The following is a 13,104-nucleotide window of genomic DNA, read 5'->3' on the forward strand; positions in this document are numbered from 1 at the left end:
ATTAATTTTGGTGTGTTGATCTCATATCTAATAACTTTACTAAACCATATTTAAATATTTTGCAGAATCACTTGGGTTTTCCTATTATATATTTATTATTTCTTATATTGCCTTATTTGCAGATGATATTTTGTTTTTCTTTTTCAATTCTTACAAATGTTCTTTTTTTTCTTACTGTATTGGCTTGAAGTTCTACCAAGTCAGTGATTTTTAAAAGAATGCTTCTAATGTCTTACTATTTAGATATGGTGTTGCTGTAGTTTTTTGATAGATACCTTTATGGCTTAAGAAAATTCTATCGAGAAGGTATTACTTTTCTCTTTAATCAGTTAAACGGTGAATTATATTTTTAGATGTTCTATTAACCAGCTTTGTATTCTTGGGGTTAAATCAGTCTTAGCCATGATTTTTGTCTTTTTTTGTAGATTACTGGATGGAGTTTGCAGTATTTTGTTTTCAGTTTTTGCGTCAATGTTCATAAGTGAGATTTGCCTCCTGTTTTTGTTGTTATTGTTGAACTGTCCTTGCCTCTTTCTGATGTCGAGGTTTTCTTTGCCCTGGAAAAGATTATATAATATTGTAATTGGACTAAACTTAAATGTTTGGTAGAACTCCTCTTTAAGACAATTTCTTTCTGATGTTCTCTTTGTAGGAATTTTTTTCATTTGCTTATTTCATGCTTATGGTATTTTTTGGGATTTCTATTTTCTCTTCAGAGAGATCTGTTAATTCATGCATTCCTAGGAATAGACAGATTTAATGTAAAATTGTTCATAGTATTTAATCTCTGATGCATTTGCAATTATATCTTTTTTTCTATTTTTAAATTGTGTTTTTCTTTCCCATCACTAAACTCAGAGAATTTTATCAATTTAATTAGATTTTTCAAAAAATAATTTTGACCTTGTTGGTCCTCTGTATTATAACTTTGTTATTTTGCCTAATTAATTTTTACCTGTTTCTTTAGTTTTTAATGTCAAAGCAGGGGACTGGAAGTCAGCTATGCAGGCTGGGGAGCAGAATTCTAGTCTGTGTTAATTAGGAAATCATATGATCGCGTTTGTTAAAATTGTATGTACAGAACCCCAGTTCCTTTAGTGCGTAAATATTATATAACCTGTCTTTTGACTGCTGAGTGATTAGTTGATCGATACTAATTGCTGGATAAGAAGTCTTTATTAAGTTAGTACTTGTTGTAGCTTATGGTTAAACACTTGGCTGCTAACCTAAAAGTCCTCGGTTTGAACCCACCGGTGGCTCTGTGAGAGAAAAGACCTGGTGGTCTGCTCCTGTAAAGTTTACAGCCTAGGAAACCCTATGGGGCAGTTCTACTCTGTCCTATAGGGTTATTATCACCTTACCCTGCTCTCTTTTTTTTTTAAATATGGGTTCATTTTACATTAGATTTTTTTTTTTAATAATTTTAAAATTGTAGAGAAGTTGTAAAGATAGTACAGAAAATTTTTGACTACCCTTCACCCAGCTTCCCCTTGTTATCTTCGTATGTAACCATTGTATGTTTGTCAAAACTGGAAATCAGTATCAAGAATACTGCTATGTGTACCATCTTATGTAACCATTGTATGTTAGTCAAAACTGGAAATTAACATTAGTATAATACCGTTACCTAAACTGTAGGTATTATTTGGATTTCACCAGTTATTCCATTAATGGCCTTTCTTCTTTTACAGAGTCCAATCCAGGATACCACACAGTATTTGGTTGTCATGTTTCCTTAGTCTCCTTTGATCTCTGACAATTTCCTGATCTTTGTTTTTCATAAGCTTGACAGTTTTAAAGAGTACTAGTCATGTATTTGTGGAATGTCCCTCAATCTGGGTTTGTCTGATGTTTTCGCATGATTAGAATGGCATTATAGGTTTTTGGGAAGAAGACCACAGGGTTGAAGTGCCATTTTTATCATATCATATGAATAAAATTTATCACTGTTGATATTAACCTTGACCTCCTTATCGAGGCAGTATTGTTAGGTTTCTCTACTAAAAGCTTTTTTTTTTTTTTTCCTTCCTCTATACTCTGTCCTCAGGAAGTGAGTTAACAAGCTCAGCCTAGACCCAGGGGAAAAATATTTAAGCTTCATCTCTTGCAGGAGAGAGTATGTACTGTATTTTTACACAAATAATATGTGCCTTCTATGTTTGTTTGCCAACCATGCCTCACCCTGTCAGTTATTTTCATAAGCACCACTATGCCAGTTATTTTTATATGTTGCACAGTGCACTTAAGAAAATACCTCATGGGAAGAGGGCGTCCTTGGCAAACAAACATAAAAGGTGTGCGTTATTTGCATAAAAACATGGTACACACATTATTTGGAATTTTCTGTAAGGAAAATATGTGTCTTCTCATTTAATTATCTATTCAATGATACGTTTTTGTCAGTATGGACTCATGATATGGTTCAAAGCAGACCTGGTGGCACAATGATTAAGCCCTTGGCTACTAACCTAAAAGTTGGTGGTCCGAACCTATCTGGTGGCTCTGTGGGAGAAAGACCTGGCGATCTGATTTCGTAAGGGTTACAGCCAAGAAAACTCTGGGGGGCAGCTCTACACGGGGTCACTGTGAATTGAAAATCTATTCAACAGGACTTAACAATAAAAATCCAATGCTATTTTTATTTATTTTTACTAAAATTGTTTGGCTATTGAGAATTTCTTCAGGTTGCCTCCTGTAATCTTTTGACATGCCTGTCTTTGTTTATTAAAGCACCTCTTTGCTTCCTGACACTACAAGATGTTCCGGGCTCATCTTGTATTTTCACTGCCTCAGCCCAGGTATCAGCCATTTCTTTTATGAGCCCTGACCACTTGTGTTGGAGAATGGTATTTAGAACCAAGTCCTAGTTGTAGTTGTCGCTTCTTGCCACTGTGGATTCACTGCTTTTAATCCTACTCAGAGAACAGAGCCCTAGGTCTGTATACTAACTCATGTATATACATTTATCTGTATTGATTTCTGATCTATCACAGTATATGTGTTAAAATAAACATGAGCTCATACTGATAACTCTAATCTAGAACCACAGGCATCATTTTAGCTTCCCCTCTTGTTTATTTGTAACTTCTTTCTCTGACAGTGAGAAACCTCACTTTTGTTATCCACTGTTTATTTACTTGTTTGTTCAACCTAGTGTCCCTGGGTGTTGTAAACAGTTAATGCACTTGGCTGCTAACCAAAAGGTTGGTGGTTCAAGTCCACCCAGTGGCACCTGAGAAGAAAGATCTGGTAATCTACTCCTGAAAAATCAGCCATTGAAAACCACGTGAAGCACGGTTCGACTCCTACACCAGCGGGCTTGAAAGTGACTTCATGGCAGCTGGCTTTGATTTTAGCATATATGTAAAGTTTCAGATTTGCGCGTGATGGCTCATTTCCCACTGTTTCATGACATTTATTTACTACTTTATTGTAAAATTCTTCAAAATTCTTTCTCAGTGAGAGGCTTTTTTTTTTTTAAGCTTGCATTGAAGTTTTATTTTTCTGTAGTGATTTATGTTTATTTCAGGGCTCTTTAATTATGAGCTTTTCTGGTCCACATAGATTGTGAAAATGCTGGCCTGTACTTGTGGGCTAGGAATCTCTGGATGGTGGAAACGATTAAGCACTTGACTACTAACTGAAAAGTTGGCTGTTTGAACCCACCTAGAACCACCTCGGGAAAAAGTCGTGGAGATCTGCGTCCTAAGGCCACAGTCTTGAAAACCCTGTGGAGTTCGGCTCTGCTCCACAATACATAGGACCATGAGTTGGAATTGACTCCATGGCAACTGGTTTGGCTCTTATTTTTGTTTGTTTGTTTAAGTGTAGGCTTATGGTTAGGAGTTCCCTAACCGTGGGGTAGAGTCTTTTTCTTCTTTTCAGTTCAACCCAAAACTCAAAGCCCAAGGACACATCACAGTTAGCCCTACTATCTCTTTCTTCAGTGAGTTTCTTTTTTTCCTAGCCCATCTGATAGGAGTGTTGCCCATTAGGTCTTCTGGTCTTTACTGTGACCTTTTCTTGCTGGAGCGCTAAACTTGGTCTTGTTAAAACCCAGACTTTAGGCCATCAGGTTTTTGTCATATGGCTCCAAGACGCATACTAGGTTCAAAACTTCATTATCTGTGTGGATTCCAACTTTCTAATTGTTTATGGCTTCATAGGATTTCAACCATGCACTTATAAAAACTTTTAAACTCATAAGAGTGTATTTGGTGTTCTGATCTGGAGAGTTCTGAACGAGTATGCCGTATTGGCAACACAGAAAGTCTTGTTTTGCTTTTCTTCTGTCAAAAGGCAGAGATGGCTGGCTGAGGTAAGGGAAAGGATATCTCATGAGTAAAGCAAGCAAGCTATCAGGTACTAATTTCTACAACCAACAGTCAGGTTGAGATTTACAACGGATTTTATATATTTCACATGTATTTATGTACCTTCCTCCTCCAATTTTTATTTTATCATACTAATTTGAACTTCTTTTTATAGTAAACACAGTGACTGTAAAGGAACAAGAACAGATTTTAGTGTGCTCTTTCTCTTTTTGGAGGAAATAAGATGTTCACAAGAAATTGTCAAAGGCAAGCAAACTGGAAGAAAAGTGCTAGAATAAGAAAAGGACCTGGGAAATGCTCGAATTCATTTTATATTGAGTAGTTCTGTTAATGAATACTTACCTCAGTTTGTTTTTATTTCAGCTTTGGCTAGATCAGAGTCTAAGAGAGATGGAGGTTTTAAAAATAATTGGAGCTTTGATCATGGAGAAGAAAGTGAAGGAGATACAGATAAAGAGTAAGGATTTTTTTTTTTCCTCAGATATTTTATAAGAATGAAAGTTTTCATTGGAAAAACAATTTATATTCCATGAAAGTATTTTTAAAGAGTATGGTATTTACTTAAAACATTGAATTCTTTTACAGTAGCATTAGGAAAGCAAAAGCAGTCCTTTATTGGTCAATAATTTTGTTATATTTCTCTGTCTTTTTAAATGTATAAGTATGTGTATGTAATACATGGACATTTATGAGTAAAACTTTGCCATACTACGGAAAGGATTTTTTTTTTTTTTTGTAAAAATGGCATTTGGTTCCAGCATGGTTTGAAAAGTCACTATATCATGAATAAATGAACCCAGATTAAGACCCCTGAATTTTCTGTGGAAATTTAAATCCTACAGTATCTTTCTTCCCTCCTAAACCTCCCCTCCTGCACATAAATCTTAGATCAAATTCCCACCCAAGAAAGCAGAAACACTATAAATAATAAACTTAGATGTTCACTCAGACAGAAGTTAAGCAAAGTGTTCAGTGCGCTTTGTTAATGTATTTGGGTATATTAATGTATTTGGATTGACTGCTGTGTAAAAATTTCAAGTGATACTTTTAATAGAATCTTTTGTATGTTGGAGATTTGTATTAAAAATCCAACATTGCTGTTGGTTTCTTGGCTTATTGATCTAGTTTTCTGCCGGCCAGAGAAACAACAAAGTTAAAGAGAGATATTCACATCAAGTTCTACCAAAGCTGTAGACATTTTAAAGAAGTTTTTACACAGAAGTCATTCAGAGTGTATTGGCTAAATATTGTAGGTGCTTCACTTCTGTCTGGGCAACAGCTCCATTCATGATTACTGCAACTTTATATGCCCTCACCTATGAGATGTTGACCTGAAGTGAAGCTTTATTTTGAAGGAGAGCTTTAACTGGTAAGTTTCTCACTTAAAATCAGTATTTTATGGCCTTCTTTCTTTCTTTTGATAATTTTTTTAATATAACAGATTTTTAGATACATTTATTATTTATGTAGTTTTGGAAAATTAAAATTAAATCTGAAATTAAGCTGAGCAGAAAGTGTACCACCTTTTAAACATTTTTGTATAAATGGAAGGAGAGAATTTTTAGCATTAAAAAAGTTGGTATGTATATAGCCAATAATGAAACAAAGCATTTATATTTTTATTATGAGTAACTAGTGTTTTACTATAAATGGCTAGCAGAGTTGTCTTTAGAAGGATATATTTGACCTTCTGTACTTGAAGATTTGCTGTGGTTATGTAAATAATTTGTCTTTTAAGGTGCTCACAGTCCCATATGTTTCATTTATGAATTGTACTCTTGGCTTCATCACTAAAATTGGACCCTCAGGGACTCCAACTTTTTGAACATAATTGAGATTAACAGTGAACTGTTAATAGATATTAGTCTGATCTTTCAGAATCTCGGATCAGTGACTCTCGGTGAAGTTTTGATGTTCCCAGGAGTCGTGAAGTAAAGCTATTTTACTGTGGCAGTACCATCAGATTTACTTTCTTTTCATTAATAAAGGTTTTCTTCCTTTATCAGTTTGTTTCTTCTGTTTCGTTTCTCTGTCCTTTTCCCCTAATTGTCGACCTAAGACAGAAAGGGAAAAATGAGTGAATGTACATAAAATCTATGGTTAAAAAATAAAAAATTACGTGTTCATTTAAGGCGGGGATTGGCAAACTATGGCCCATGAGCCAAATCTGGCCCACCACCTGTTTTTGTTAATAAAACTTCATTGGAACACAGCCACATATGTTGTCTATGGCTGCTTTTTCACTACAGTGGCAGAGCTGACTAGTTGCTATCCAAACTATCTTGCCTGAGAAGCATAAATTACTTACCACTTGACCCTTTACTGAAAAAGTTTGCTTTTATCCCTGAATTAGGTGAGCATAAAAGAGAAAACTTTTCTGATTTTAATGTCTGGGTTGTAATTGTTACTTAAGGTTTTTTCCCCTTATTTTCTGTGTAGTGGGGCAAATCTACTCAGTGTAGATGAAGATGAGGATTCTGAAACCTCAAAAGGAAAAAAGGCAAGTGTTGCATTTTTTTTTCAATTAGGTTATAATACCAAAAACTACTGCTCTCAAAAGAAGAGCTTTATTTTTTTTTTTTTCGCTTGTAAACCCAACCACCAACTTCCCTGCTCCAGAGACAGCGTTCCCAATTTCTTGTTTATCCTTCCAGAAATACTTTAGGCATTACAAAGAAAATATTTTACTACACCTCCATATACAATTCTTAGCATAGTGTACACACTTTTTGTTTCTTGTTGTCTTTACTTAATGTATCTTGGAGACCATTCCATGAGAGTCCTTAAAAAGAACCCTCATTCTTTTCAGTGGGTACACCACTATGTTGGTGGATATATATGGTGTTTCCAGCCTTCCTCATCCTGCCACAAAAAAATAATGTTGAGTAAATTAGTCTTCTACATATATTATTTTGCACACGTGCAGGCATATTGACAGAATGAATTCCCAGAAGTAATCTATTATGATATTTCCAATTTTATTGTGCCCAATTTACTCTTTGATCAGCAGTGTCTAAGAGTTTCTGTTTTCCTAAACTGTAGTCACAGCGATTTCAACTTTTTGATCTTTGCCAATGAAAAATCATATCCGAATGTAGTCTTAATTTACATTTATTTTTTACAAGTGAGTCTGAACACCTTTTCATATGTATAGCCCTTTCTGTTTTTTCTCATAATTGTCAGGTAGTAATTATTATTTCGCCCATTTTTCTGTATGGTCTTTGGACTATTACTGATTCATATAAAGTATTCATATTCATTCTAAAATCCTTTTTTTTTTTTTTAACATTTTGACACCTCTGGAATCTGGATGCATCTTATAACGATACCATGAAATGATTTATTGTCTTTTTTTTTTTTTGGCATAGCAGTACATAGAATAATGATGCATCCTATAATGGTTTCTTAAGTTTGGTAAAATACATGTTTTGGAGAAACTAGCGCTTTACTGTGATAGTAGTGTTGATATTTTAAATCAGTTTTTTTCATTAGTCTTTTGTCTTTGCTTATAGTCATTGCCTTGAAAAAATGTATTTTCATAAGTTGTTAAATATATTAGTTATTTTTCTTTTATGGCTTTTGAGCTTATTATCTTGGTTCCTAATGATGTTAACCTAGTTGCTTTGTACTATTAGTTTTATAAAATAGTTTCACAATGATAATACCAATGTAATTACTAATAAAATTATTAAAATTTTTGTTTTGTTTATTTGCTTGTTTTTGGGAGCACCACTAGGTATATACTACTTTGAATATATGTTGAAATTACTGTGTTTGAAAGTCACCTGAAATTACTTATTCCTGCTTGGTCGTGTCACTAACTGGATGGAGAATTAGTTTTTTGGTTTTTTTTTTTTTTTTTTAATTTGTTTTTTCTTTCATTTTGGTGTAATTTACTTTATAATTTTGTAAAACAAAGTCAAATCTGCAAAAGAAGTTACCTTCAGGGACATCTAGCTTCTGTCCCTTTTCCTTCTATCCCCCATAGGCAACCTGTTTTAGAATTAGAAGGTTTAGCTTTCCATTATTCTTCTTTTAGTGTACATTTATACCACCCTTCTTTTTTTTTGGTCATCCAATCTGAAAGCTTTTTATTTTAGTATAGTAGTTTAATTCATTTACATTTTTTGTATACTGCTGCCGTTGAAGAAACTGTCCACATTGTTTCAGCACCTTGATTTCGGTAATTAACAGTATATCTTGGAAATCATTCCGCAGCGACGTATTTAGAGATGTTTATCATCTCTTACTGCTACATAGTAGTCCATTGAATGTACTGTAGATATTCAGTTAGTCCCTTCTTGATGAACAGGAGTTTTTCCCAATCTTTTGCTATTACAAATAGTGTTTTAATAAAGCTTTGTGTATATATATTTCTGTATCTTTGTAGAATATTTGTGAGATAGATTCCTAGAATTGTAATTGCTGTTTCAGAGGATAAATTCATGTAATTTTGCCAGATATTGCCAAATCCCCTATTAGTAGGAGTAGTACTTGGCATTTCTGCTAGCAATGCCTGAGAGTTCCTGTTTCCTTAAAACCTTGCTGAGTATGTAGTCAGACTTGAATTTTTGCCAGTCTGATATAGCACCTTCTTTAGCTCATAGTTCCTGTACTTAAAGTTTAGTAAAACTTTAGTTTTGGTTCACTTTCAACAGGAATATATATGAAACACGGAAAGATGCAAAGCCAAAAGAGTCTTCTGGATATCAGTATTTCAAATTGTTCCTTGCAGGAAGTTTTTAGACCCTAATACGATAGATAAGTAATTTATGTCTTTTGTAAAGTGGAAAAAGGCTATTGTGAAGTGGGAGGTTGAAAAAGGTGTTATATGATGCCTTTTCCGCAGATAGGTTTTAAAAAAAATCCCTTTTAGGGAAGTGTAAAAATGGAGATGGTGGATTTAGAAGTTGATTTCCTTAAAACTGTCCATTCCTGCTTATCCTTTGGAAAGTTTTTGTTATATCCCTGAGGTTTATGCAGTGAAACTTGTGAGAACCTGAACTCGACATGACTGCCTTACTTTTCCACTCTCGCTGGTTTTCCACTTTAGACAACGTGTAGCCTTAGCAATTTTCTGTTGCTTGTTTTAGTGAAAAATATTTGAGTCTTTCTCTGACAGTTTTCTGCCTTACACGGGTTCCAGCTTTCACAGGTTGTGCTGTGTTTCCCTGAATTTTGAATGGCTTTTGGGTAATATATGGGTCTACATGGATCCTTGGTTTAAACTAGTTTAGTCCCTTTTCTCCATTTGAAAATGAGCATGATTGAGAGAAATTATTTTAGTTCAAAATGTCTTAACATCCCTTCTGTTTTGTAGAATAATCGTCTTTTTGCCTTTGGGCTTATACAACTTAATCGTATCTCTGTCTGTGAAGGCTTTATGTCTTTCATCAGTTTTTAAAAAAAATTTAGTGATTATCTCTGTGTATATTACCTTTCTACATTATTTTTTCTGGAACTCTTATTAGACTTAGTAGGACCATCTCCCTCCCCCCCCCCATATCCCTTAATGTATATTTTTAAAAGTAAAAAAAGAAATTTTTCCTGTACCATATTCTGGGTAATTTCCCCAGCTGTCTCTTCCAGTTCACTAACTGCTATTTTCAACTGTGTGTAATCTGCTATTTAGTCCATGCACTTTTTTGTTTGTCTGTTTAATTTCGGTTACATTTTTCATTTGTAGAACTTGGCTCTTTTTCAAATTTGTGTGCTCTTTTCCGTAGTGTCAAGTTCTATACTATTTCAGTTTCCATTCTCCTTTTAAAAATTTTAAATGCTCTTAATATATAATTTTAATGTCTTTAATCATTTGGAAACCCTGGTGGTATAGTGGTTAAGTGCTACAGCTGCTAACCAAAATCCACCAGGCGCTCCTTGGAAACTCTGTGGGGCAGTTCTGTTCTGCCCTGTAGGGTCGCTATGAATCAGAACTGACTCAACAGCAGTAGGTTTGGTTTGGGTTTTTTTAATCATTTAATGGATTCTTTTAGACTGTTCTGGTATCTGAAATTTTTAGGTGCTAAACTCCCTTATTATCTGTTCTTTAGTTAAATCGATTATGTGTGATAACTCTGGGTAGAAGATACCAACATATTGGTATTTTTTGCACATTTCACGGTTCCAATGAAATATTCATGTAACAAATATGTATTGGGCACAGTGTTCTAGTTGCTGGGGAGTAAAACAGACAAATTTCTTTTTCTTTTGGAGCTTAAATTCTAGTAACTACTTATGTTTCTTAGTAACTTAATGATTAATGTTATAAGTACGGGAGTTGGCTTATGGGCCAACTGCTGCCCACAGCCTGTTTTTGTATGGATCATGAGATTGAATGGTTTTCTACATTTTTTTAATGGTTGGGGCAAAAAATTAAAAGAATACTATTTTGTGATGTGTGAAAGTTCTATGAAATTTAAACTTATGTCTATAAAATTTCACTGGAAGACAACCATGCTCATTTGTTTATGTATTGGTTAAGACTGTTTTGGGTGGTACAACAACAGATTTGAATAGTTGCAACAGCCATGTGACCCAAAATGCTTAAAATATTTACCGTGTAGCTCTTTACCAAAAACTTGTTCAACTTCATTACTGTGTATTAACTTTGTTTATACTGTGCAAATCTATTCTAGAGATTGGTATCCAGTTAGGAGAAACATATAGCTTTGTTGGGTAGGTGGCATATTCTAGCAGTTAATCAAATTCTAAGCCTGCTAATAACTATAGGATTGTTGTGAGAATTGTATGAGCCTCTAATTGATATAAGGAATCCTGGTGGCACAGTGGTTAAGCATTCGGCTGCTAACTGAAATGTTGGGTTGAACCTACCAGCTGCTCCACAGAAGAAAGATGTGGCAGTCTGCTTCCATAAAGATTTATAGCCTGGGAAACCCTATGGGGCAGGTAGTTCTGCTCTGTCTTATAGGGTTGCTATGAGTTGGAATTGACTCTACAGCAGGGGCTTGGTTTGGATGTCATTCATATAGTGTATGGTACTAGCAAATCTTTTATAAATGGCTACATTACCGTTAAAATTAAATTCAGTATTATCGACCCTTTATAAACTGGTTTTCCTTTGCACCTAATAATGTGTTTGCAGTTGCAGATCTGGCATCATTGAGGCCCATGTTTGTCGTTGGTTTTCTGGTCATGTGATTTTTTTTTTGTGCTAATCCATCTGTTCGCAGTAGTTTTTCTGATGGTTTGCCTGCATTAGCTGGAAAACAGTCTTAGAGTGCTAAAGGAGGGAAGAAATATTAACTAAAGTTTTCAGGAACCTCTAGATTGAATGTCATCTTTTATTATTAGGAGTGCTCCAGTCTATATAATTATCCATGGATGGCTCAATTTATAAGCTGTATTTTAATTCACCATTTATCTTTGAATTTTCTGGCAGCTGGAATTGTGTCCTATGTGTTTGCAATTGTGTGATAAGAGAATCTTTACAAATTTACATCCTATAATTTCCTATAGAGCAATTTTTTTTCTTTTTTTTTTTTTTTGTTGAACTTTAGATGGATGTTTACAGAATGAACTGGTTATTCATCAAACAGTACACACATTGTTGTATGACATTGGTTGACAACCCCATGACATGTCAACACTTTACCTTCTCAACCCTGAATTTCCTATTACCAGCCTTCCTGTTCCCTCCTACCTTCCAGTCCCCGCCCCAGGGCTGGTGTGCTCCTTTAGTCTTGTTTTGTTCCATGGGCTTGTTCAATCTTTGGCTGAAGGGTGACCCTCAGGAGTGGCCTCATTACTGAGCTGAAGGGGTGTCTGGGAGCCATACTCTCAGGGTTTCTCCAATCTCTGACAGGCCAGCAAGTCTGGTCTTTCTTTTTTAGTTTGAATTTTGCTGTACATTTTTCTCCAGCTCTGTCCAGGACCATCTATTGTGATCCCTGTCACAGGGTTTCAGTGGTGGTAACTGGGCCCCATCTAGTTATACTGGACTCAGTCTGGTGGAGGCCATGGTAGATGTGGTCTACGGAGCAATTTTTTTTTTCTGGATCTGTATTCTAAAGGTATAACAGATTGTAGGGGACCTTTTCTAAGGGAAATTGACAATATAATGATGTTTTTCATGTGATACCTAATTATCTGACAAAGCTATGAGTACTGGTTTGTCTTGTTGCTCACTGAAATGCATATATATAGCTTTTGATACCAACCTATGGGCAACAGAATTGGGAAATTTAAGAATGAACGTATATAGATTCTCTCACTTTGATAATGGGTATTGCATTGTTTATAGCTTTCTCAAAAAGAACTTCTGAATATGTGTAAGCACTTACTCAGAAACATGGCAGAATTAGCTGAGTTATGTGCCTGTTTATCGGGGGATTTAATTTTGGCTTAACCTTTTCATGCCCAGCGGTACATATAACCCATTCCTGTCGAGCCAGTTCTGACTCATAGCAGCACACATAGCAACCATTAACGTCTTCAACCTTTGGGATTTCTTGGGAAGCTGCTTTTATCATGATAGTGCAAGCTGCCGCAAGACAGCGGCCTTTATGACTATTTGAAATTGAAGAAACATGCGTGTGCCGCAAATTACTCTTTCTGCAGAGTATCGTATGAGGTGTCTAAATTTTTGGTAGGAAAAACAGAATTTTGAGGAAAATTTTATATGTTGCACATATGTGCCAGTAGATTCACTATTCAGGGTCTGTTTGTTATTCAGTAGCTTCCAGTAATTGATCTAATATTTTAGGTGAAGTTGCAGGATCCTAACACAAAAATTACTGGAATGTATAAAATA

General features: G+C 34.9%; 1 protein-coding gene across 12 annotated transcripts in view; it reads left to right on the forward strand.

Moving 5' to 3' along the window:
* The window catches only part of SENP6 (SUMO specific peptidase 6), a 121,159-nt gene that overhangs the window by 12,841 nt on the left and 95,214 nt on the right, over positions 1-13,104 (forward strand). For 6 of the 12 annotated variants that reach the window (XM_064288131.1, XM_064288181.1, XM_064288111.1 and 3 more), the window contains exons 2-3: positions 4,698-4,791; positions 6,774-6,834. The exons of 1 other annotated variant lie outside the window; for it this stretch is intronic. In XM_064288131.1, coding sequence (XP_064144201.1) covers positions 4,698-4,791; positions 6,774-6,834 — 155 coding nt within the window. Of the gene's footprint in view, positions 1-80; positions 3,795-4,697; positions 4,792-5,587; positions 5,704-6,773; positions 6,835-13,104 lie in introns of those variants that run through there. 5 more of the 12 variants (XM_064288145.1, XM_064288156.1, XM_064288122.1 and 2 more) reach the window with 4 other exon arrangements.

This window comes from Loxodonta africana, chromosome 1 (genome assembly GCF_030014295.1).
Source record: "Loxodonta africana isolate mLoxAfr1 chromosome 1, mLoxAfr1.hap2, whole genome shotgun sequence".
In the NCBI taxonomy this organism is placed as follows: domain Eukaryota; kingdom Metazoa; phylum Chordata; class Mammalia; order Proboscidea; family Elephantidae; genus Loxodonta; species Loxodonta africana.